The sequence below is a fragment of the Lepidochelys olivacea genome (genome assembly GCF_965140295.1).
Source record: "Lepidochelys olivacea isolate rLepOli2 genome assembly, chromosome: 15".
In the NCBI taxonomy this organism is placed as follows: Eukaryota; Metazoa; Chordata; order Testudines; family Cheloniidae; genus Lepidochelys; species Lepidochelys olivacea.
In genome coordinates, this window is record NC_140425.1 from 12,635,459 (window position 1) to 12,662,434 (window position 26,976).

Genomic DNA, 26,976 nt, shown 5'->3' on the forward strand with positions numbered 1-26,976 from the left:
CTTCCCTCTGAGCTATAGTTTGTAAGCACAGAGAGGCTCTGGCAGTAAAAGGTGCTATATTAAAGTGTATTTATTATTAGAAAACTCCCTGTGTGTTTACACTATTTGTTCTCCGTTACACACCAACTGCCCTCTGAAGCATAGATGTCATGGTTAAGGTGTTCCTATTTTTACCTGAGTTTGGGACAAAGTTTTCAAGCTTTCTAAAATCTAGTCATTTTCAATAAGGCAGCTTATTTTGCTCTAGAAATCATTTTTCCAACACGTTAAAAATATTAAAACAAGATGAGAGCAGCAGTGAACGTATAAAGAGCTGCACTACAATGGGAGGCTGGTTAATGCAGACACCAAGTCACATAGCAAGGAGGAATCACATGTCACAAATATGCGAAAGGTGCAAAACTTGTGCATTCAGTAACCTCAGTGCCAGCTGACTGATAAGCGGAACAACACTATCAAGTGAATTCTGTAAGTGAACAAAATAAGCAACTCATTAAGGTTAATGCATCAGCCTGCAATAGCACCTTTTACTCTATGGCTTGAGAAAAACTGAACTAAAAGCAAACAAAAAATCCCACACCACCCACCCACATGCTGTAATTTCTGTCTGGACTTTGTCCTCCTGGCTTTAAATTAATCTTCTTTCCTAGCATGTTTGCCTTATTCCTCTCTGCCTCTCTCATACACGCATGGGACTGGAGCTCAGAAGTAAGGTCAGCCTTTCATCTTTAACAGTTACAAAGTACTCTGCAGAGCAGGGCATCAACAACATTTGACATGCAAAGACCTGCTGCTCCCTGCCTCTATTCATGGTACCAGCAAAGCGAACTAGGCCAGAGACATTGTCAACTCAACTGAGCTAGCACATGGGAGCAGAATTGAGGGGTGAAAATCAAAAAGGACTTAGAGGGAAGTGTGAAACAATTGGGAGGTGAGAGGAAAGGGAAAGTAACTGCTGGGAGCAGGTAGTAATGTCAACAGAGGAGGCTGACAAGAAATAGACAAGTTGCCAAGAGACGAGGTTTAGGAACACACTGATAAATTAAACAATAAAGTCCCCAGGACCAGATAATATTCACCTGAAAGCTCTGAAGGAACTTCAATATGAAATGGCAGAACTACTAACTGTGGTTTACAATCTACTACTTAAATCAGCCTCTGTACCACATGACTGGTGGATAGCTAATGTGACAGCGATTTTTTTTAAAAGGCTCTGGGGTGATTCTACCCATTAACTGGCTGAGAAGCCTAACTTCAGTACCAGGCAAATTGGTTGAAACTACAGTAAAAAACAATCATCAGACACATAGATGAATACAATATGTAGGGGAAAAGTCAACACAGCTTTGGTAAAGGGAAATCATGCCTCACCAATCTATTAGAATTCTTTGAAGGGGTCAACAAACATGTGGAAAAGGGTGATCCAGTGGATACACTGCACTTGGACTTCCAGTAAACCTTTGACAAGGTTCCTCAGCAACCTCTAAAGTAAAATAAGGAGTCATAGGATAAGAGGGAAGGTCCTCTCATGGATCAGTCACCGGTTAAAAGACAGGAAACAAAGGATAGGAATAAATGGTCAGTTTTCACATTGGAGAGAGGTAAACAGCAGGGTCTCCCAAGGATGTGTACTGGGACCAGTGCTGTTCAACATATTCATAAATGGATATGGAAAAAGGGATAAACAGTGAGATGGCAAAGTTTGCAGACGATATAAAAATTACTCAAGGTAGTTAAGTCCAAAGCAGACTGCAGAGAGTTACAAAGGGATCTCACAAAACTGGGTGATTGGCCAACAAAACGGCAGATGAAATTCAGTGTTGATAAATGCAAAGTAATGCATACTGGAAAACATAATCCCAACTATACAGACAAAATGATGGGGTCTAAATTAGCTGTTACCACTCAAGAAAGAGATACTGGAGTCATCATGGATAGTTCTCTGAATACATCTGCTCAATATGCAACGAAAGTCAAAAAAGCGAATAGACTGTTAGGAACCATTAGGAAAGGGATAGATAATAAGACAGAAAATATCATAAAGCCATGGTACGCCCACACCTTGAATATTGCATGCAGTTCTAGTCACCTCATCTCAAAAAAAGAGATATCAGAATTGGAAAAAGTACAGAGAAGGGCCACAAAAATGACGAGGGGTATGGAACAGCTCCCATATAGGAGAGAGCCATATGAGGAGAGATTAAAAAGACTGGGACTCATCAGTTTGGAAAAGAAACAACTGAGGGATATGACAGAGGTCTATAAAATCATGAATGGTGTGGAAAAAGTGAATCAGGCAGTGTTCTTTACCCTTGTACATAACACACGAACCAAGTACCTCCCAATGAAATTAACAGTCAGCAGGTTTAACACACACATAAGGAAGTACTTCTTCACCCAACACACAGTCAACCTGTGGAACTTGTTGCCAGGGAATGTTGTGAAGGCCAAAAGCATAACTGGGTTCAAAACAGATAAGTTCATGGAGGATAGGTCCATCAATGGCTATTAGCCAAAATGGTCAAGGACGCAACCCCATGCTCTTGGTGTGTCTAAACTTCTGACTGCTAGGAGTTGGGACTGGATGACAGTGGATGGATCACTCAATAAATTGCCATGTTCTGTTCATTCCTTCTGAAGCATTTGGCACCAGCCACTGTAGGGAGACAGGATACTGGACTAGATGAACCATTGGTCTAGCCCAGTATGGCCATTCTCATAATGGAAGCAAAGTGAAATAGATATGGAGATGTTTATGCATTCTCGACACCACAGGAGTACCTTTAAGGTTCAGATACAGAGTTAGGCACGTCAGCATCTCACAGAAATGTAATTGCATACAGTAACTCCTCACTTAACATTGTCCCGGTTAACACTGTTTCCTTGTTACATCACTGATCTATTAGGGAACATGCTCATTTAAAGTTGCACAATGCTCCCTTATAACGTTGTTTGGCAGCTGCCTGCTTTGTCCACTGCTTGCAGAAAGAGCAGCCCGTTGGAGCGAGCTGGTGGGGGCTTGCAACCAAGGTGCGCCGGCAGCCCCCCTAAGTTCCCTGTGCGGCAGCCACCCAGCAGGCTATCAATTGCCAGCAGTTCAGCTGTCCCTCCCCCCACTGCCATGTGCTGCTCCTGCCCTCTGCCTCGGAGCTTCTCCCTTGTGCCTCCTGCTTGCTGTGCAGGGGGGTGGGAAAGGTGGGTGCTGATGTCAGGGTGTCCCCCTCCCCCGCTCCTGTACCCCATCACCACAGAGCGCTGGGCAGGGGGGAAGGGGGAGGACAGGGCTCTGGATGGAGGGAGTTTGCTGGCAGCAGCTGCTGTTTCAATTCGCTGATCGACTTCAATATACTTAAGAGTGGGGTCAGCGTACTTAAAGGGGCAATACGTTTGTCTCTCACACACACATGAACTCACAGTGTGTGTCTGTGTCTCTCATACACATTCTCCCCCCACAGCACTTTGGAAAGTGGAGGGAGTGGTGCGCTCCAGCAGAATAGCATGGGTTCGTCATCACATTCAGTTTCTGCAGGGAATGTTTGCAGCTACCACCATGCATCTATTGTGTCTCCTCTATTGTGTCTCCTCCCTCCATTTGTGCTGCCTGGTAGAATGTAAGGCTACATTAACAACATGTTAACCCTTGAGGGCTCAACTGAGTGCTAATTCATCATTTAGCAGCAAGGCCTTCCCTGGGAAATATCCCACCCTCTTATTCCATCACCTCAACCAAGCTTCACAGTCATCACTGCTGTGTACAATATTAAATTGTTTGTTTAAAACTTTGTGTGTGTATGTATTTCTATATTGTCTGGCGAAAAAAATTTCCCTAGAACCTAACCCCCCTCCATTTTCACTAATTCTTATGGGGAAATTGGATTCGCTTAACATCATTTCGCTTAAAGTAGCACTTTTCACAAACATAACTGCCATGTTAAGCGAGGAGTTATTGTATTTATTAAACGAAAATTATTTTTACAAATAAACAACCTGTCCCTAACCCTTGCTGTCGAGGGTAACTTCAGAAACCCAAATGCATGGGCCCAAATTTCCTGGTTTGCGCCTTGGGCTCAGCTATCAATACAGCTAGGAAACAAGCAAGGGGGACAAGAGTATTCTGAGACTCTAACAGCCCTGCCAAACACTACCCATCCTGCCAAGCAGCTTTTACTAGTGCTCTGATATTTAGTCTCACAGCCTTTCCAATGACTGTAAGACAGGCAAGCTTACAGACTCCCGACCCTAAGTGCCTCTTCTGTAGAAGAGAGACAAAAGGCTGGAAAGCTGAAGTCCTTAGGCTGCATGAGGATGTTTCTCAGTCATCAAGAGTTCACTTGTGTATACCTGTGCTTAGTGCCAGCAGCCACAATGAGATTTTGTTTGCTAAACATTGACAATAATGTCATGAACATATGGCTGCTGAATGTGTTATCCTGCAGCTTCTATATCACCTGTCTCGGGCTTGAATAATTTACTTGGGGCTATCAAAGAGGGAATTCTTTTCTACCCTAACTGCACAGTTGAATAAACTGTCAATTTTCAACATACAAAAGGTTAATAGTGCTCTGTACTAGGACTGTTATTGTTTAATATATTGTTGATGTGAGAACAAAAGGTGAACAGCCAGGTGACAAAATCTGCAGGTGATGCAAGATTAAGTTAGTCAAAACTCAAGAAGACTGTGAGGAACTTCATAAGATCCTAACAAAACTAGGTGATTGGGCCACACGATGGCAGATTTAATTCATTGCAACAAATGCAAAATAGCGTAGATTATTCCTTCCAATTTTAAAGTACTCACACCAATTTTTGATTTCTAAATTAACTGTAAACACTTAAGAGATACAGACAGCTCAATGAAAGCCTCTGCTCCATACACAGCAGCAGTCAAAAAAGAAAACAAGATGTTAGGGTGCACAAGGAATGAGAACACTGAAAATCTAATGTCATTATATAAATCCATGGTACCCTCTCCCCCATTCTGGAATATTTTGTTCAGCTCTGGTTGCTCATCTTAAAAAAAAAAAAATACAGTGGGAACAGAGGGCATTCAGGTGACAAAAATGGTCAAAGGCCTGGAGAAGCTTTCATATGAACACAGATTGAAAAGACCGGGACTTTACTGGATTAGGGAAAAAAACTGAAGTGGGGATATGGTAGAAGTACATAAAATACTGAGTGTTATAAAGAAGGTAAGTCAAGCAGTCCTACTTTACCCTCACTCATAATCTAAGAGATTCAATTCAAGTAAAACTCAAAATATTAAAAATAACAACATGGAATCTTTTTGTAATCTTGCTAAGATTGTGGCATAAACAATATCATGTGGCAATGAGTTCCACAGGTTAGCCATGCATTGTAAGTAAAAGTATTATACGTCTGAAAGGATGAGACCGTCCAATGTTTGTGTGCACGTGAGTGATATCTATATCTATCTATATAAAAATCTTATGTAAGGGATACAAACCCTCCTACTCCAGGTCATAAGGTAACCACTAACTGAGGAAGGAACTTTCCTCATGGGCAGGTTATTCCATTATGGGCTTTTTTGCAACCTTCCTCTGAACCCACTGGTACTAGCCAGTGAAATACCTGGATCATTGGTCTGATCCAGTATGAAAATTCTCATGTTCCAGCAGATGTGTTGATGCAGCACTTCCCATCCTTCTGCCCCAAAAGGCTTAGACATCAACCCCTTTTTACCTGCATGGTAGGAGGTCCTTTAGAACCCAACCCTGGAATTTTCCTGCCCTTTGAGATGGAACCTCTACTGCCCAAATCATCTGCCTGGAAGTCTCAAAAATCATCTTCCATCTTCTTAATTGGGAAAAATCAAGGGCACCAAAGGAGATATCCTCCAGAGCAGCAGAGGCTGGTCTTTGCCAGTAAATAGATGGGAGATGGATTCCTCTTATTAAATTACAACCCACCAAAACAATGGGCGCTGCACTTAGAAGAACTCAGCTCCTACCTGTTGCCAACAAAGCATTTCACTTCACTGTGAATCACACACTGTCACACTCCTCCCCATCCCTCCCAAAAGATATCCCCATCCTACAAATTAGTGTTGCTGGGCAACATAGGTACAGTTAGTCATTATTTCAGTGAAGTGTTTTTCCTGAATCAGAACAAAAAAATGGGCACTACACCAGCTGGGATTTCCCCTCATGATGTTGACAGAGATAGGCATTGCCTTGATCCAGTGTTTGGCATGGGGAGAAATACCACTGAATGCCAGCTAAGCACTTGGTACGGTACACAGCAGGAGCAAATCCTCCCTGCTTCTAAGAGACTTCTGGACATTATGAGATCTGCACTTTGCACCAGCATATCCTACCTATTGCTCACCACTTCAGAAGATTAGCCTACTCCCTTGAATGCTACTCTAGGGCAAACCCTGACAGATCTAAAGAGCAGTAAACTTAATTTACAAGTCTCTGCATATCCACGCCAGGTATAAGACTTCATCACACCAACCACACCTGCAGCAACACTTTGACAGCACTAATACACCACCGAGAATTAACTGGTACAAGGAGTAAAGGTTGCAGTGGGTCATCTGAGGAGAGGAGGTGGTCAGTAGAAAAGGATGACAGACAAGTGAGTGGAGAACAAAGCTCAGAAATTATTACGGTTGGGCACCTTGAAGTCAGAGAGAGATGCCATCAGCTCATCCAGTTCTCGTGTGGCTGAAGAAGCAGATATGCGAGTCTGCTGCTGGCTGGAGGTGACCCGCTGTGGGCTGCTCACCTCGCCCTGGTTCACAGTGATGGCAGGGCTGATAAAAAAAACAAAAATAAAACCACACACATTACATTTTAATGCGGTGGTAGTGGTGGTGAAAAATCCCAGGCTGACAGCCTCAGCTCTTGGGATTCTGTTTATCCTCAGGACAGGTACAGCATGGAAAGCAGCACAGCCCGATTCCCCACACTTGGACCCCAAATACACCTCAACATGCCTTCCAGGAGATCAGCTTTTGTGGCACTTCCAACCTTTTGCTCTCTCTATGAGACTGCCAAAGAAGCCAATTAGTGCAGTTGTGGTAGTTTGTGATATGGGCAAGCATCCATTGGGAACTAGACTGAGACCCACCCAATTTATTTTGTCAGATGGTGACAATTTGCAGTCAGCATAACTGCGTTCAAAGCAGAGTTAGATAAGTTCATGGAGGATAGGGGTCCATCTGGATTTGAACACATACCCCCAAATGGTAAAATGACCCATTAAACAATTATTTGTTTTTCCAACATTAGCAGCTTCTGACTCAATGGCAGTTGCAGTAAATCTGAGCCCCAAAAAGAAGCAGACATGGCCACAATCTTCAACTTCCTCCTTGACCTTCCCCAGTTTGGAGAGAGAACATCCCCTCATTACCAAGAAAACAGGAGGCCATCTGCCCAGCTAGTACTGCACTCTACTAGCTGCCGTCATTAAACTGTGTGGAGTCACTAACCCATCTCTTCCCCAGTGCCCCCTGCTCCCAAGGGAACAGTAGCTGGGTCAGTACTCACACTGGACTTGGCACAGAGCTCTCCAATTCATCCAAAAGGCTCTCCACACTGGGACGCACATCTTCAATCCCACGCCCTCCGTTCCGCTTTGGCTTCTCTTTTGTAGGGGGTGCTGCCTTCACCCCCAAAGAGCTAGTGCTCTCTGGGACAACATAGAGAGGTCCAGTCCCGCCTGGCAGGGAGGGGCTCCTGCTGGCCTCATCTTACAGAAAAAGAAATAAAGAGTCAACAGACCCTTGCTTACAGTGGAAAGAGAGGCAGGTACAACATGGGGAGGGCAAAAAGGAGGATGAACCGGGCAGGGGAGAAAGTTACAGGGAGATTTATACATGGAGTGAGGTGAGAGATCCAGGCATCAACATACCTACCACTGACACATGGGTCACCACTTCCTACCTGTTGGGAAGCCACTAGGGGGATTGTGCTGAACAGCGTTCAGTTCTAGGAGTAGTCGGTCCAGTTCTGACAGGTTGCTGCCCAAGGAAGAGCTCATCATGGTGGGAGATGGTTCTGCAGACTTCTGCTTGTTGGGAAAACTGGGTTGAGAGGAAAAAGAAGAGTGTAAAAATGGAGAGTCACCCCCCTTTTGGGTGAAAGAAAGCAGGATGGGGTCTGGGGAAAGCTTTGTAACAAGAGCCCCACTGGCATCTTGTCAGGAACCCAAGACACATTTAATGTACACACTGAAAATAAAATGAATAAATGCACTCAGCATAGTATCAGCTGGTGCTCACTGTTGGAGCACACTAGCAACAAAGCAGCTGATCAGCTGTGTCCTCACTCTGCAATAGCAGCTATGAACAAAGTCTCCAATTTCCATGGCTGCATATAGCACAGGGTTAACAGACTGCAGATCAGGAATATGCAGAAGAGAAGAAGAACCATTAGCTAGCATAGAAGAAAGTCATTTGTTTCCACTGACACCACAAAAGCAAGAAAAATTCCCTCCTAGAGGAAAAGAGGTGAAGCAGGGCTGGTTTAGAGAAAGGGAAGGCAACTGAAGTAAATACCCCACCCAGCACTCTGGAATCTAGCCTCCCTAACTACTATGTGATAAAACAGCATACACCAGCAAGGCATGAGGTTTCTCTTTAAACCCCAATAAACTGCTAAACAGTCCTTTACCTTCTAGGGTGCTACTCCACTGAAACAATTTTTAATGATCATCATAACACCCCATTAAATATGTACATTTAATGTTATTTTAATATATAACTGTGTGTGATGTTTGTTTTAGATACTACTTATCCCTTAGGGATATTCCCCACCCCCCATTTTCATACCCATACTTAGCACTTGCTGTGCTTTGCATCTTCAGAGTGCTGTTGACATTAATCTTTGCAACCACTCTGGGAGGGAAATAAGTTTATCACAGTTTATCAGATAGGAAAAAATGAGCCACGGAGAGAAGTGATTTCTTTAATGTCACAAAACACGTTAGTTTCCAATCTGGATTAGAACTCAAGACTTCCTGGCTGCTGGTCCTGTGACTGACAATCACACCCACTATCTATCTCCCTGCCATACCAGAATTACAGGGTTTAGGACTCCACAAAGCCTACGGTACAAATGACAACCCTGGAGTTCCATAATAGGACCAGTGGATACCCCCATTTTGAATCTGAAGGTGAAGTCCACCGATGATGTAGCCCCAGTATGCAATGTGTCATCTTGATCCATGCAGCCAGGCTGCACCTCTTGCTGGGACCCGCCAGCTATGCCCCAAGATTAACAAACAAGGGAAGCTGCAAACTGCTCCATTTTGTGCCATTTGCATGCAGTCCTCATGCCCCTGGCAACTGCCATTACTGTCTGAGTTGGGAAAGGTCTGGGCATCCATGTTTGGGTAGGTCTACACTGCAACGCAGACCAGGATTAGTAGAACTCGGGTTAACAGATCCTGGGTTTGTTAACCAAGGGCTTCAGCATCTATAACCTCAGAATAGGAATTGTTGAACCTTGGGTGCCAACCTGGGGCTCTAGCGTCTACACTGCATGACACAGGCCTGAGTCCAGCCAACCATATCCCAGACTTCCTCACGCCCTCCCAAAATGTGGCCGCTCTTGCCCTTTGTTCATGATGCAGTGGGGGAAAACTTGACTATCCACCAAAAAAATCGGCCGTAGGAGCGTGGGATACTTTTGGCAGACTGCCAGAGCACAAGTCCAGTGGGGCTGCATTAACACTGCAAACCAACAGGGCTTGAACCCTGGGGGTCCCAGCTTGACTCAGGTTCGGACCTTTCAGCCCTGTAGGGCCCTGGGACCTTGGGTTAGTTCCATTTGTGTGTAGATGGAAGGGGATTAGAGCTGAGCCTGAGTTTGAACACTGGGTTCACATTGCTTACCCTTAGGGTATGTCTACACTGCAATAAAACACCCACGGCTGGCCCATGTCAGCAGACTTGGGCTTGCATGGCTATAAAACTGCAGTACAGATGTTCAGGCTCAAGCTTCAGCCTGGGCTCTGGGACCCCGGGGTCCTGGCCCGAGCATCTACACTGCAATTTTTTTTATAACCCTGCAGCCCAAGGCCTACAAATCCCAGTCAGCTGACACGGGACAGCTGCAGGTGTTTTATTGCAGCGTAGATATACCTTTAATGGCTTTAACCAGAACGAGGACTGTCAGGCTGCTGCTGAACTAATTCAAGAACCAGCTTTCATTGTGATCAGCAGAAAGAATTGACGTGGTTAGAACTTGTCATGGATCAGGAAAAAGTCACAGCTGCAGCAACTTAAAAATACCAGACAGCAGGTGACAGGTTTCAGAGTTGCAGCCGTGTTAGTCTGTATTCGCAAAAAGAAAAGGAGGACTTGTGGCACCTTAGAGACTAACAAATTTATTTGAGCATAAGCTTTTGTGAGCTACAGCTCACTTCATCGGATGCATTCAGTGGAAAATACAGTGGGGAGATTTATATACACAGAGAACATGAAACAATGGGTGTTACCATACACACTGTAAGGAGAGTGATCACTTAAGATGAGCTAATACCAGCAGGAGAGCGGGGAGGGGGACGGAGGAGGGGACAACACACGACCTTTTGTAGTGATAATCAAGGTGGGCCATTAGCAGGGGAGGGGAGAGGAATAAACATGGGGAAATTTGTTAGTCTCTAAGGTGCCACAAGTACTCCTTTTCTTCAGATAGCAGGTGGACTGTCCAGTTTGGGGAGGCTGCTGGAAGCAGCTCTTGGGATCCTAGAGCTGCAGGGGGAGTTATATTAACTTGAGAAAGAAACTAACAGCAGCAGAAATTGGAACACTGAAGAAGCGGTCTCACTGTTCTTGCTACTTTTCCACAGTCTCCTAATACGAAAGAGGAGGCAGTACTGGTGGCCATAAATATACATCTAAATAGTTCTGACCTCTCTGAGCACGGAGATTTATAAATTTGCCATGAGCAGTCAGATTGTTCCTTCATTCAAGGTCATTTTATAAGTCATATCACTTCACATCCACCCAGTTCACAGGTAACTGAATCATATCTGTTGGTCATTCCCTGGACCCAGCTTCTGTCTCCCTTCTAACAAACTGCATCTGGGATGCTTAACATTGGACTGCAGGAGACTATCCTTTGCATTTTTATGGAGCTGTTCATCCATATTGCTCAGAGCCGGCTCAGGTTTACCGTACAGTAACTCCTCACTTAACCTTGTCCCAGTTAACGATGTTTCGTTGTTACGTTGCTGATCTATTAGGGAACAGACTCATTTAAAGTTGCGCAATGCTCCCTTATAGTCATTTGGCAGCAGCCTGCTTTGTCCACTGCTTGCAGAATTCCCTGGAAAAGCAGCCAGCCTTGTAGAGTGTCAGGCTACATTAATATCTGTGTATTAACCCTTGAGGGCTCAGCCGAGTGCTAGTTCATCATTTAGCAGCAAGGCATTCCCTGGGAAATATTCCACTCTCTTACTCCACCACCTCAGCCAAGCTTCACAATCATTCATTGCTGTGTACAATATTAAACTGTTTAAAATTGTTTAAAACTTATACTGTATATGTATATAATGTCTTTTGTCTGGTGAAAAAAATTTCCCTGGAACCTAACCCCCCCGCCATTTACATTAATTCTTATGGGGAAATTGGATTTGCTTAACATCGTTTTGCATAAAGTCGCATTTTCCCGGAACATAACTACAACATTAAGTGAGGAGTTACTGTACAATTGGGAAAACACACAAGGTTAAATGACTTACCCAAGATCAGACAGCAAGTCACAGGCAGAGTGTGAAACAAAAGCCATTTTTTTCTGATTCCCTGGTGCCCTGTTCACTAGATCATGTTGCCTCCTACCCTGCCTATGGAGGGATTAAATCAGTTTCCCATCTCAAAGTCATTTCCACAAGTTTTGACACCCTACTACACTTGAAACAAGGCTAAATTAACAATGACCTCCATGAAAAAGGAGAAGTTCTCAGAACTCTGGAGAGCCCTGAGCAGTAAAACCAAAACAGAATGGGTGGGGTTGGGATCTATCCTGCCTCCTATAACTGGAAGCAGAGTCACAGTGCTTACTTCCCCCAGCACCCCGACTATGACTCAGGCTTCTCATCTCCCTAGGAGGGGAAGGAGGGGAAGGATACCTGTAGACGTGCTCCTCTTCACTGGCCCGTGAGGAAGGAGAGCAGACACTCTCTCGGGGAACGGAGGCACTGGAGCTGTACACAGGAGACTGGGACTGAGGCTGAGGAAAGGAGATTTGTATTGGAGACCGAGAACACTGAACAAATGCGTACACTTTAGTGAACTTAACAGGACAAAGCCTGACAACAAACAACTACAGATCAGCCTCAACCCCTATTGCACAAGCTAGCCCAGCAACACATCTCATGCGCCCTCTAGCTCACCCACGAATTCTGCATCTGAGTTGGAAACCTCCCAGTCTCCTTTCCATAGGCTGCAAGGTGGATGATTAATATAAGTCTTTTGTACTGTGGTTTTCACTGGAACATTGATGATGGGTCTTCAGATGGTATTTTATTACTAAGCCAGACAAAAGTGGGTGCTTAGACTTTCCCTTCCCCCAGTCACTCCATCTTGTTGGGAAACTTCCCCCATTTCCTCACCACATGCCAGCCTGCTGATTACCCAAATTCCTCCCTCCTCACCTCATCTCCTGCACCCTAGATACACTCCACATCAGATCAGAAGACATGCACAGACCCCTTCGCTTCCCCCTAGCATCGCACACTTACTTGCTGGTAGATGTATCGGGAGACACTGGGTTGCCACTGGTCTAAAGGGTCAATCACAGTCCCATTCAGGGCTTCGCTGGAAGGAGGGGGTGGCACTGGTGGGGGCACTGGGATTTCCTGGTATGTATGGTTTCCAGTTGGATAGGAATAGGGTGTTTCCTCCGACAGGAACACTGGCCGCTTGGAGATGTGAGAGGTGGTAGACTCCAGGTCCGCTAGCAAAGCATCTGCAGAGAAACAACAAAAAAGGTCTTTTTGTCTTGGCTAGGCAGACCACCAGTTTATTCCTCTTCCCCTCATTCACATGGTGTCACATTTACAGCCCCTATGGATGATGTACTGCCCGTCCTACAAAACACTACTGGACAGGGAAAGATTCCATTCTCTCCAGCACAGCACTGCAAGGGTCAGTAAAACCTCTGCTATAAAAAGGAAACTTCAAGAGGCACCAAAGTAGCCAGAAGAAACCACAATCTGGGATTTTGTGCTAAACTGGGGAACAGCCCAGCAGCAAGGAGCTTTTCGTCTCATTGTGCTTTGCAGTAGAAGAACTCGGAGGATCTATGTCAGATATTGACACAGACTAATTACAAGCCCCATATCACTAAAACATGGCTGCGAGTGCCACTTTCTCCAGGAAACAAGCTCCCCGGAAGGGATTTTCTCTGGAGTCTCAGAAGCCTGAACCAGCACAAAAGAGACTTAAGTTTCAATCAGTCTATCAGTGCAGCAAGCGAGCATTTGCCTCCCAGAGGAACAAGATTCCTCCTTATCACACAGCAAGCCACACAAATGGTTAACTGGATGGCGCCTGCCAGGTAAAGGCAATTTCATCTCCTGGAAACTATTCTTAACTTGCTGGGTGGAGACTGCTTACAAATTCCTGAAGGGAAGAAAAAATCTCCATAAAGCTAGAAACGTACACACTAGCATATTAGGCAAACACATAACGAGAGGGTAAGACACACTCTGGAAGCAGAATAGTCACTTTAACCTCTGAGATGAAGCAAGAAAAAGGGTCCCTGCCATTCTGGCTTTCTTCCCACAAACTTTGCTCCTTGCCCAGTCCAAGCACAGCAAGCACCTTTTGCAGTGACTCACAAACAAATCCCAGCTTGCTGGGCCTGTGATCCCACCCCAAGGAGCCTCCTGCAACCCCCAATGGTGGAAACTCCAGTGAAGCATTGCAGGTCTGTACGGTACTTGCTTTCTAAAGAAAGCCTCACTGGCTGGGTGGCCAGCCTTCCAGAGGAGCAACAGACTCCAACGCACACCTACTTAAGACTAGTAGAGAAGAGAGGAGTTGGTCAACAAGGGACAGAGGCATTCTCCATTACCAAAGCATCCAGATGTACCAGGCAGGACAGTTCAGAGACACAGAATGCTGCCAGAGTGCAGTGAAGTAAAGCAGCTTACATAGGACTAGGAGATGAGGCTGCCTCTCCAGAAGCCCCTTTAACTGCTCTGGATCTCAATCCCCTTCACCATAACTGCAGACCAACAGTCTTCAAGGGATCTCTCAGCCATTTTCCTCTGTGTGCAACAGCTAGCTTCAGTTCCTTCAGAACTCAGAGGGAAAATCTCTCTCATTGCTAGGCTTCACAGACATCTGGGCTTTCCAAAGCACAGCACAGCTCCCAAGCCCCAGCTGGCATCACACAGTCCTACTGGCTGTCTCCTCAAAACCCCTTCGTGAGCTGAGCAGCTCATACAAGCCCAACACATTCAATAGCCCAAACTGTATTCAAGGGTCAAATGGAGGACAGATGTTGTTACACTACACAAAGAAGGAAGGGGAGGCTTTTCTGTTCTCCCAAGGGCATCTTCCTCCATGGGCCAAGGTGTTACCATGGAGAAAGACCTCTTAAATCAGAGCCCCCCCACGGCAGGGCAGAATAGAGAGCCCCAGCAGAGGCGGTATGTTAAATTAATGCCATGACTTTAGTCTCATCAAAAGATACTCCAAGTCATTTAAACCACAGTCGCCATCTTATGGTGGACAAAATATCCCAGGAACAGATTCCCCAAGGGCTTTTCACAGCCATGGAAAAGTCAATCCAGCCTTTTTTAAGCAACAGAACAGAGGGTGGATTCCAGAGTTATACAGACACATACCTCAGAGGAGCCAGGGACGTACTGCCGCTGCTCTGACTGTGCAGGTCCAATGTCTGTGTGGTTTTGTGTACGGTTTCCTGCACAATCTCTATCAGGGAAGGTGTGGTTCTGGCCTTCTCAGGGCCAATGACTAAAGCAAATCATACTCCACCAGGAAGCAAGAAAACCACGCAAACTCAAGCCTTCGAAGTCTCCACACCCACAGCACATAAAAGCAGAGTCCTGTGCCAGTCATTCTGGACACACCTTCCTATCCCTCCCATTCTACTGCTCTTCTCCTCTAAGGGGCAGACGCAAGTAACTTTCAGCTCCTCACAAAAATCGCCTTCTCAGATCACTTGCCCTTCAAAGGAGAGGCTGAACAGAGGGCACTCCATTTCCTCTTGCTGCACAGCACAAAACTAAGCAAAACTAGCTACATGCACCTGCTTGGTCCTGTGTGTCTGTGCATGTGACAGGGTGGACAAGGAGGGGAAGGGAGAGAGTGGAGAGCAAGCGCAGTTGATGTAAAGAAGAAACCCAACCTTCCCAGCTGCCCACTGACAAAAGAGAGCCACAGTGCATGGAAAGGAAATATGGACACAACCACTCTACTCCCTGCTTGTGAACAGTTACGTGGCAGACAGTACAGTTTAATGATTAACTACCCCCCACATCCTCCCCCCTTCCTGACTTGAGCAAACACTACAGAGCTGAGGAACAGGAAGCTGAAGGAGGAGGGGGATCACTCATAGTTACTCAGCCAGAGCTTCTGAGCCAGATGATGGGGGGGTGGTTGGTGACGAACTGTGCTTCAGCTTTACAACTGCTTCCAGAGCAGTTCAGTTACATGCACCAGGGCAAGATCCACCATGGTCTGTGCACATTGGGTGGAGAGAGGAAGAGAGAGGCAGGAAGGGAAATAAGATAGAGATCTACCATCTGAAGAGCTGAGAAGCTCATTGTGAGGTCAACATAAGAGTAACGTTCAGTTCACTACACTAACCTTCACTCCCCAAAAGGGACACTGGAGCCCAGGTGGTCAGAGCCTGCTGAACTGTACCAGTCTGTGGCATTTTTATCATGTGGAAAAGTGTCCCCTAAAGATTAGTCCGCCAAGGCCTTGATAGACTAGCCCAGTGGTTTTCAAACTGTGGGTCATGACCCAGTACTGGGTCATGGAACGCAAGGCACTGGGTTGCGGCAGCTCTGGCCAGCACCGCCGACCGGGCCATTAGAAGTCCTGCTGGCGGTCCTGCCCAGCTAAGGCAGGCTAGTCCCTAACTGTTCCAACACCAGGCTGCACCCCAGAAGTGGCCAGCAGCAGGTTCAGCTCCTAGGTGGAGGTAGGGTGGGGCATGGGGCTCTGCGCGCTGCCCCGAACATCAGCCCCGCACTTCCATTGGCCGGGGCAGTACCTGCGGGAGAGAGCCGCGCGCCTCCGCCTAGGAACGGACCTGCTGCTGGCTGCTTCCGGGATGCAGCACCATCCGTGGTGCCAGGACAGGCAGGAAGCCTGCCTTAGCACTGCCGCTGACCGGGAGCCGCCCGAGGTAAGCCCACATCCCAACCCCGTGCCCCAGTCCTGACCTCCTCCCGAACCCCAACCCCCTGCCCCAGCCCTGAGCCTCCCCCAAACCCAGAGCCCCCTCCTGCAGCCCAAACCCCTCATCCCCGGCCCCAGCCCAGAGTCCTGACCCCCTTCTGCACCCCAAACCTCTGCTCCATCCCAAAGCCCCCTCCCACACCCCAAACCCCTCATCCCCAGCTCCGTTGGGTCATGGGCATCAACAATTTTCTTCAACTGCATCGACAGAAAAAAAGTTTGAAAACCACTGGACTAGCCCACAGTGCAGGCTGCTCCCGATATACAAATGTTACAGGCTTAGTTGATTTCTTGGATAAAGAAAATGTTCCTTCTTGAATATTCCTCTCCTCCTCCCCCCTCCAAGGCAGGCTGTGCTGTGTGATATTGGAGAAGCAAATAAAGTTTCTCTTTTCCAACCAACATGAAACATGTTCACTGAATAATCTGAACTCACTGGAGACCCATAGGTTTTATATTGCTGCTGGCCAACAGAGGGCACCATGAAAGTTTCTACACACAGCTTGATGGAAACTTTCAGAGCAATTCGCTAACTTGGCAGCAACCCATCACTCTGCGTGTTCAGCTCCAAAGAGCTGCCCTTATTTTAGATTTGCACACCAACCTTCTGCCAATGCCACTTATACTGCAATTTCCCAGCCCCCAGAACACACTGCAGTATCTCTGGAACCACAACCTGACACCCCAGTAACAGCCACACATGCTGCAGTAACTACTGTTTTACTATTGCTCCTAACAGTCTCCAATTGAGACTTTCTACATGCTAGAGCTTCTCTTGTAGTCTGGAAACTTCCAAGGTCTAAGAAAGGTCAGAGGCTTCACTCCAGGAAATGGATTTAGTCCTCTTGTAGCAATGAGACAGGTACAGCACAGTATGACAATAGAACTTCAGGTCCACTGTTTCCCCAAGGAGCAAACTTGCCAGGAATGAAGCAAAGGGACTGTATTTAATGTGTCTCAACCTGGACTCCCAAAGATTCACAGCACACAGACCTGGGGGCATAGCAGTGGAAAATATTCCACTTATTGGTTACTAAATAAGGCTCAGTCTTCCCTTGGTGACATGGAAGCTGTATACAGGGCTATAGCTGCTAATCTCCAACACTGGGACTCCCATTTTCCACTCTGTTACTGTCAGACCCTCTAGTGTGGGCAGAATATTGCAGGATGGGAAGTTGGAGAAGGGGAGTCTCTACTACAGCAATATTACTCAATGCCATTCCTACCCTCCGTTATCACTTCATTCCACTTATAGAGCTTGTAAAACGCTGAATCAATAACGCAGAGATGAGACACACAGCAGTCTCAATGCTTACATCATGAGATTCCTTAGCAAGCAATACCTGACTCTGCATGGCTGGTGCTCCAAATTCACCAGATTGCTCTGCCAACCGTACCTGCGGAAGGAGCTCATGAGACAAGGAGCAACAGGCTTTGCTATGGCAAGTCAGACTGTGGAGAGGAGAATCCTCTCTTGGTAAGACCAACTATTACACTCTAGAGTGGAATCTGACTTCAGCTCAGGGTGTAGCTCAAACTGTATCCTTCACAGACTGAGGACACTGTGTTTACATTCAAGCAGCTGGCTATTCTACACCAGCTTTCCTGTGTGATGGGGATTTTTAAAAAACTGAGGCATAGAATATCTAGATATTTCTAATGCACACAGTGACATTGGAACACCAGGTCCTTAGCTTGCACCTCCCCCAGGAAGCTTTGATAACGAAACATAATTATGAACTGCAATGTCCCTGCTATTCTGGTCTTTGAATCCCACAGCTCTGCCCACGCAATTTGATATGAACCAGTGGCAATTAATACTGACCATGATACCTCAACGTAATTCCCAGCAATTGCCAATGTTCTGTCAATGATTTAGACAGCTTGGGACAGTGGTTCTCAAACTGTGGTGCATGCAGCCCCACTTGATAGTCTGCAGAATGAAATATGTAGCAGATCAAGCAGTGCAAGAAAGGGCAGTTGGGGTTGGGAAAGGAGTTGGGTCCATTAGAGGATCCCTTTTTTATGAGAAGGTCCACAAAATGAAAACGCTGGAAAACTTCTTAAGATAAACTACTTTTACCAGTTCAAACAGCACTGAGAGAGTTAATCATCTCCATAAGTAAGGCTAAGCTGTACACTGTACATTCCTTCCCTATCTCTCCTGCACTAGACACCCATGCACAGCCCTATCAGACGGAGAATAGCTCATACATTCCAAGGACTCTGCTGCAGTTTCCCTTGCCATTCCCTTGCATGTCAGCACTTGCTGCTATCTGGAGAACACAGTATCCTCAGGCAGAAACACCTCTACAAGCAGCCACACAGGCAAATGCCAAGGCTTCCTACATCCCAGGTTTGTCTAACAATCACAACACAGCAGCTGGAAGGCGCACAGGATCAGTTATCACAGAGCCCCCTTTACACATTTACAGCACATGTCAGTCTCCTTTTCAATACAACTAGCAGTTGCGCTTTGGCTCCTTCAGTAGGCACTATTTAGCAAAGCCTTCCAAAAGAGGCACAGATAACATTTTCACTGGCATTTTCCCTAGGACATCAAGGTTTCCTCTTTGTTTAGCCCCCTACTGAAAGCCTCCTATGCATTCTAGGAATGTCCCTTGAGGGAGGAGAGAACATGAAGCAGGAGACAGCAGTGAAAGAGTTATGGTAAAGCCCACAGCACAGCACACTGGCAAAGCTAGAGCAGGCATAACTGCTGGCCTCCTATCCACCCTGGCTCCTTATAACATAGGTTGCCTTCCACTACTCATGTGCAATCCATGAGATTTCCACAAACCAATACACTCTATTCCTCCTACCAACCCACCCTCATGCCCCACAGCAAGATATTCGCACAAAGAATTACCGGAGAAGATGTTTGCAATCCAATTTTAATGATGTCATGTCTAGCTCTCAGCAGAAAGGTACTTGCTAGCTACATTACAGAGGCTTCTCTGACTACCAGTTCATAAGATGGGAGACTACATCCCAAGGAGATAGTCAGAGGAAAGCATATACTCACTCTTCTACCCACAGTGATCCCTCCCTTGTTTCCAACAGCCTATTGCACTAACTGAAGTCTGTGAGTTAGTGGTACAGACACATTATATCATTAATCATACCAAGGATGACAGAGTTGGTGCCAGAGGCGAGAGGAATCCCTAGGATTTCCATAGGCAGCTCATCTTCCTTCACAGCTGAGGAGGGGTCATTATTAAGGTAAGTGGACAGAACACCAAAAAGGAGCGAGTTTGTAGCACAATCTCTGCCCTACACCCAGTCTATTGGTCAGAAACGAATGGTAACGTAATGAATACAAGATACCCCAAACATTTCATAACTAGCAGCCTTTAATTTTCCACAGCTAAAGGCCACTTCTGTGAATTCTGATCCATCAGGCTATAACACTACTCCTTGTGGAACATCTGGACAGTGAGCAATAAGGATGGATCCAGGACTTTTCCACTAGCCACAGTGCATAGCTAATGCTGCCAATGTTCAGCCACAGAGCTGGTCTCCTAGCAGTGCCACAGGAGATTCTCATCACCTCTACAGCTCCCTCATGTCCCAGAACCAAGGATGTGGTGGGCAGTACTGATGAAATATATTTGGTCATATGTGCTACGCTATCCTCACTGCAGCCAGGTTGGTTAGAACTCACACCCATCTTCATATGTGAATGCACCACGACTCTCCCGAGCACCCAAAAATTGTTTGGAACTGTCGGATCTGGGCAGTGGACATCTCCAGGGGCCTGGTAACTGGGAGCAAAGAGCAGTAACTGCCAAGTCAAGTTTAATCAAAAAGGATACAACATTGTAGGAATGGTCACTCTATGCCGGGGTGGCCAAACAAACTGTTGCTCGCAAGCCACGTTACAGCTCTTTTACAGTTAAAGAGCGGCTCGTGGCACTTCCCATGCCCTCCTCCCATTCTCCACCTCCCAGAGTGGGGTGGGGGGACGGACAGACAGCACAGGACCTCTGCCTTGCAACGGGGTGGTGGAATAGGGGCTTCTTCACAGCAGGGAGGGGAGTCTCGGGGCTTCAGCCCCACAGAGCGTACCACCAGGGCTCAGGGCTCCAGCAGGTGCCTCCCTGCTCTCAAACTTCTGAAGATTGTCCGGGCTCAGAGGGTCTATGCAAACCCAATCCAAGTTAGCTTTCAGCCCTCTAAGTGACATACCATTCTCCAGCCAGTTTACCCCAATACCTGAAAGACACGGCCTGGATTCAGATCCTTACACTTTCACTATCCTCCTGTGAGAGACAGTCCTGCTAACTCTCCAAAACCTTGGATTTCAGGGTTGAGAGAGACTCCTCTGGACAGACCTCCTCTCAGACAAAAGCCCAAGAGCCAAACTTTAAAACAGCAACCCTCCTTTCCCTCATTAGTTGCAAATGAATCTTGCCTCCCCCAAGCTCCACAAGTACATGACTTGCACTCTCATTTACAGGGAGACAGCTCAGGGCGGTAACACGATCCCATGCAGGACAGTTTTACATGGTGAGTAACTGCAGAGGAATGGGGAGCCTGGGTATATTTATCCCATTAAGCAGCCTTTCAGAAGGAGCACTTGCAGTCCACTAAAAGAGCTGATCCAACAAAGACATGCTGGAGCCTCCCTCCCCAGAACGCCTGTAGGGGACAGACCTGCCCACGCCCTGGCAGAATCAGGCACCCATGGAGAGGGAAGAGGCGGGGGCGCTCTTGAACTGGAACATCAACAAGGGCAGTCCCTTCAGAAGTGCAATTTTAGCCTAAAAAGGGGAGAGAATAATCAGAAAGTGGAAAACAGGGGCAGGAAGGTGTGTAAGCTAGCTCCTGGTATAAGGAAGCCTAGGCACAAAAGTCTAATAGATACATCTAACTACAAACTACAAAAGGGACTCTCTAAAAACAACTCACTCCAAGGACTACTACCAGAATAATAGCAAAGAAGCATAAACTAGAATATTATATTTATCTGCATTACCATAGCACCTAGGATCTCTAGTCACATACCAGGAGCCCTTTGTGCTAGGTGCAGTACAAACAAAGACCAAAAAGATGGTCCCTGCCCTAAGGGGCTTACAATGTAAGTATAAGACAAGAGACACCAGACAGGCAGGGGAGCACAGAAGTAACTAAAAAGACAATACTGATCAGCATGATAGGCAGTGGTCTCTAAATACTAGCAGCCAAACGGCTAGCAAGATTTTTATAGGCATAAAAACTAACCCCCTAAAATAGCCCACCAATTCATGTATGGCAGAAAAGATGTAAATACAGTTTAGCTTACCTTCATTCTGGTAATATGTAAGACATTTTGAAAAGAGGCCATTTAAAATGTTTCCATAATTGAATGACACTTTGAGATTCTTACATAGAAGGCACTTGAAATCGAAAGTACTTCCCAGACATTAATGAATTAAGTCTCACAACCCTCTTATGAGGTAGGAAATGATCATTATACCCATTTTTTCAGATAGGGAAAAACTAAAGACACAGGATACGTCTACATTGCAATTAGACACCCGCGACTGGCCCATGCCAGCTGACTCAGGCTAAGGGGCTCGGGCTCAGGGGCTGTTTAATTGCAATGCAGACATCTGGGCTCAGGATGGAGCCCAAGAAGGGCCGTCCTTACCCATATGCAAAGTACGCAGCTGCGTAGGGCACCAGGAAATTTGGGGCACCATATTTCCTGGTGCCCTGCGCAGCTGTGTGCTGCTCCAGCCCCTGCCCCGCTTCTTCCCCAGGGCCCCCACCCCTGCTCCACCCCAGCCCCGTCCCCACTCCACCCTTTCCCCAAAGCCCCCACTCAGCCCCACCCCCACTCCCCTGAGGACTGCAGCAGGGTCGGGCCTGCACTCACTGGCAGCGGGAAGTGCAGCAGCCTGGCCCCAGCCACACTACTGGTGAGTGCTGGGGGGTGGTTCCCCCATTCCCCTAGCCAGCCCACCCCCACGGTTGCCTGAGGCCAGCCACCCGTCCCCCACGAACACCTGAGGTCCCCCACTCCCACCCATGGGGGGGCTGTGTAGGGCCCAAGAATAGCTATGGACAGCCCTGAGCCCAAGCTCTGGAACCCTCCCACCTTGCAGGTTACTAGAGCCTGGGCTCCAGCCAAAGCCCAAATGTCTACACCGCAGTTAAACAGACCCTTAGCTCGAGACTTGTGAGCCTGAGTCAGCTAGTATGTATGGGCCAGCCACGGGCTTTTAATTGCACTGTAGACATACCCACAGAGAGAAGTGATTTGCCCAAGACCATATGAGTACTAGCAATGGTAATACAGACCAAACACTGGTATTTTTCCCTGCTCTGCCCAGATCTTGGGCAAGTCAGGTTGGCTTGACCTGCTCTTATTAGGGTTAGATGACATGGTAAAAGACCTCAGCAACTGATTTGTAATAGTGCTCTAGCAAATGTTATTCCATTCAGGTTCTTATACTTTGCCCACCACAGTCATATCTGTGCAAGCTACAGAAACCATGGCACAGACCCACTTCTTTCTGTCTGCTTGCCTTACAATGACCTAGCCTCCACTCTGATGGGAGATCAGGTGCACATTCACAGAGAAATCCTTGGGATCCCTCTATCCTCTGGCATCACTGTTGGCCTTTTGGATGAAAAAATGAGGTAATGTATCTACAGCACTAACCACTACAGCTGCATGGGTGCTACAGTAAGGGGCGGAGATTTTCAGGAAATTGACAGTGTACGCAAGGCTTCAGACATCAATCAACATAGCAAAGCAACAGATAGAGATCTATGGGCAGCTACATCACACAGCAGACGGACGGACGGACACACTAACTTTTTACCAGAAGCATTTTACAATTGTTTTAACATGGTTCAGGCTAACTCAACAACTTTTGACCAGCCAGCATGAATGGAACCACACCAAGTCTAAACAGAGTTGTAAACACAATTATATTTATATTGCCTTAGGTTCTGTCTCTTCTGAGGCTCCAAGATACATCTACTCTATGTGAGGAAACTACTGGAGACACTATCATTATATGGAAAGAAGGATACTCACCTGGTTCCAGGACTTCTCTATTCTGTTCAGGTTCTTGTGAAGCCCTCATTACTTTAGTACCCAAACACCTTCCAGTCATATATTAAGTGATGTGACTTACATGTGTCACATATGGCTCGGTCTCTCCCTCCCTGTCCCCCAGGAGAAAACGGTATGTTTTTAAAAACTTTATTACAATGTACACTGCGCTATGTATTTGTATTAGTAGAGGCAAGGTTGAAAAACTGTCCCTTGTGTTTGGAAGGAAAAGTGGCGAGATTTGTGGGGGACCTGTTTATTGCTTCCACAGATTCAAATAACTGGGACTGCAATTAGGGTTGCTAACTTTGTAATATTTAAAAACTGGACACTCCAGCAGGAGCGCCAGAAGTCCCATACCTCACATCCTCTTGGAAGGGGAATATGAACACTGCACAAGGATTGCACTAGCTTTTGACACAGACCTCTCCTTGCCTCAATCTTCTGAATAGGAGCCAACTGTATGAGCTGGGGAAACCCTCGAAAATCCCAACAAGTGAGCTCAGACCAGACACAGGAGCCTGGTGTTGCTGAGCTGATTTCTCTTACGAGAAGAGTCAAGAGTACTGTTCATACAGTGTGCTGAGATATGAAGTACATTTCAAAAGCGTTCCTGGAACTGGCTCAGACCAAGCCCCATCACTTCCTTGCAAGTTTACATAAATAATTTGCTGAAACCCATGACTGCACAGGAGCTCAGCAATGGTACACTTGGCAGCATTAACATGCTGAAGGTGCTCCAGGCTGTCAGCACCTCCCAGGGTCAAACTTTTTGCTAGCAGCTTCCCACCGTGGGAAGCCTTCTACACACAGACTCTATAGGAGACCAGTTGGCCATACTGTGGCTGTGTTCCACAAGTCCCTGTAAACCACAACCCCTTTCCTTGAGTCAGCTCCTCCGTTCCCCCTCCTCCTGCCAATGAGGCAACAGACTAGGTATTTTTGGAAACGTTGGTTCCATTCATATCAATATTTGGACAGGTAACTAAGCCCAATCTTAACCAGACCCACAAGGTATGATCGCATAGATTCACACAGACACAGTGCATAGGCTGAGAGAAATTGCGAACTGCCTCAAAGATCAGCTGGTAGTTTCCTGAAAGATCAGCTCAAATCCACAGCACTTACTTAAAATCCAAACAGTACAAGGAAACCACAAAAGAAAAAAGAAAAGGAGTACTTGTGGCACCTTAGAGACTAACAAATTTATTTGAGCATAAGCTTTCGTGAGCTACAGCTCACTTCATCGGATACATAGCACATCAAAAATGTTCCACTTCATTCCAACCTCAGAAGCTAGACTGGATCTAAACTCAAACAAGCTGAGAGGTGTCAGCAAAAGGGTGTGTTAAAAAAGAATTAAAATCAGATTATGCATTTCCCTCTTGTATTCACAAAGACAGCCTGCGGCTCCCTTCCACTAAGTCTGTTCTCAGTCAGATCATGGGGCTGTTTCACAGTGCTGTGTAAGCATCCTTCTACTAAACAGACTAAACTGGACTAGTTGCCCTCCAGACTTCTGAAGCTCTTGAAAGTACAAAGCTAACACTTAGAAGTGGCTGGATAGTACTTGTAGTTATAAATGCCAAGATAATGCTAATCAAATCTCTCAGGCGTTAGACGATTGCTTACAGGGGTCAGGAAGCAACATCCCCTAACCTCTGCTATATGGAGTGTTGCAAGTGAATTGTCTGGGGTGGAGGTGTCACTTCTTCTGAAGCATTAGGTGCTGGCCACAGACAGAAACGGAATGCTAAACTTGAAGAAGCAATGGTCTGATCAGATACCACCACTCGTTTGTTCTTATATGCTATTGGGTTGGAAGGTTGTGCTGGGATTAGAAGGCTACAAAACCAGATGCAGCCACTCCAATGTCTTATGACTTAGGCTACAAAACCAGATGCAGCCACTCCAATGTCTTATGACTTAAGCTACATCCATGCTACCCACTCCATCACACTGCCTAGGATAATATACACCATGAAGTCACCAAGTGGAACCCTGGGAGCAGTAATCCCCACTTTACTGGATGTGCATACCCTGATGAAAATCATTGGCCACTTTGCCCACTGTATTTTGTCCCTTTAAATCTCTATCAGCTTCAACTCGTCGTTGTGTACTTTATACTTTGCTTCCAGTATTGAGCATCTGAACTTAATTGGAATAGTGCAAGTTCTTCCCTGGGCTCCGGGACCATTTACTTCCCTTACTAAATATCCTGCTACTAACTTTTTTTTTTTTTTTTATAAAGAGGTGGGGTTTTGTTTTTTTAAAGTCTGTACTTCTGCTCTTTAGCCAACAGCAACTTTCCCCACTTAAGAAATAGAAAGACACCTTAGATTTGTTTCCCCTTGTTTTTAAGTTTAGTCCTCATCCTAGCAAACTCACCTCAGGTCAAAAAGGATTATCATATACTGGGTCCTATGGCTTCTATGCTTTGCTCCTTTGTATTAGGTAATGACAATAAATACAATGTACTTCATTTTACAGCAGCTACATGTGGCCATCTGGCTCCTGGTAAACAAGACCCTCAGTTGGGCAGAGTTTAGATGCCCCTGGGATAAAGGTTCACAGACATGAACCCCAGTTGTATGAAGCTAGAATAAGAAAATATCCCACGCGGTAGATGTATTAGTTCTCCCCATTCATGTGGTACCTTTCCACCCAGACTCATTGCAGAGATCAGGAGTTCATGGACCTCTAGCCCAGATCCTGAATGAAAGGAAGTGATTGCCAAAGATGTGTAAACTGACGGAAACTCCCTTATCTGCAGCTTCACAAACAACCTCTAAAACAGAGTTAGGAAAGAGTTCAAAAAGTCACAGCACATGAGCAAACCAGCAGCCAGAGTTGCTCTCAGTTGCTAGAACACAGTAGGGATGCAAATACCGTTTAAAAAGTTAACCATTTGTGACGAAGCGGGACTGTTCTTAATGTTTCCTCTGAACAGTGTGGGGGTGCCTCAGTTTCCCCTATGCAGGTCTTAAGTATCTAGGTGGTGGGATAAAGGTGTATGATCATTGCAGAGCCCTAGAGGGCAGGTGTGTGCAGGGGTCTGGACACAGAGAATGGCCGACACCCTGTTTCCTGGCAACTGACGGCCTGGGCCCTTCCCCCCTGCAAGGTGAGAGCTAAAGGGTTGGAGAACAAAGGAATCAGGTGACCTCCTGGCCTGGGAAAGGGACAAAGCCCAGAGGAGGAGGGGCTGGAGAGAGTTTCAGTTTGGGGCTGGCTGGGGACATGGAGTGAAGTGCAGATATGGTTGTCTGGCTCACTGCCCCCCCCCCCAAATGGACCCAGCTGAGGGGTCCTGTTCTCTGCACCCACAAGCTCTGTTTTAGACCATGTTCCTGTCATCTAATAAACCTTCTGTTTTACTGGCTGGTTGAGAGTCACGTCTGACTGTGAAGTTGGGGTAAAGGACCCTCTGGCTTCCCCAGGACCCCGCCTGGGCGGACTGGCTGTGGGAAGTGCACGGAGGGGCAGAGGATGCTGAATGCGCCGAGGTCAGACCCAG

The 26,976-nt window shown here is 46.5% G+C and overlaps 1 protein-coding gene across 1 annotated transcript in view; it reads right to left on the reverse strand.

The window, feature by feature from the left end:
* PXN (paxillin) overlaps nt 1-26,976 on the reverse strand; it is a 62,812-nt gene that overhangs the window by 17,582 nt on the left and 18,254 nt on the right. Inside the window, exons 2-6 of the mRNA XM_084648955.1 lie at nt 12,712-12,938; nt 12,100-12,200; nt 7,908-8,047; nt 7,512-7,713; nt 6,640-6,775 (exon numbers count right to left, since the gene is read on the reverse strand). Of these exons, the coding sequence (XP_084505081.1) occupies nt 6,640-6,775; nt 7,512-7,713; nt 7,908-8,047; nt 12,100-12,200; nt 12,712-12,938 (806 nt within the window). The remainder of the gene's footprint in view (nt 1-6,639; nt 6,776-7,511; nt 7,714-7,907; nt 8,048-12,099; nt 12,201-12,711; nt 12,939-26,976) is intronic.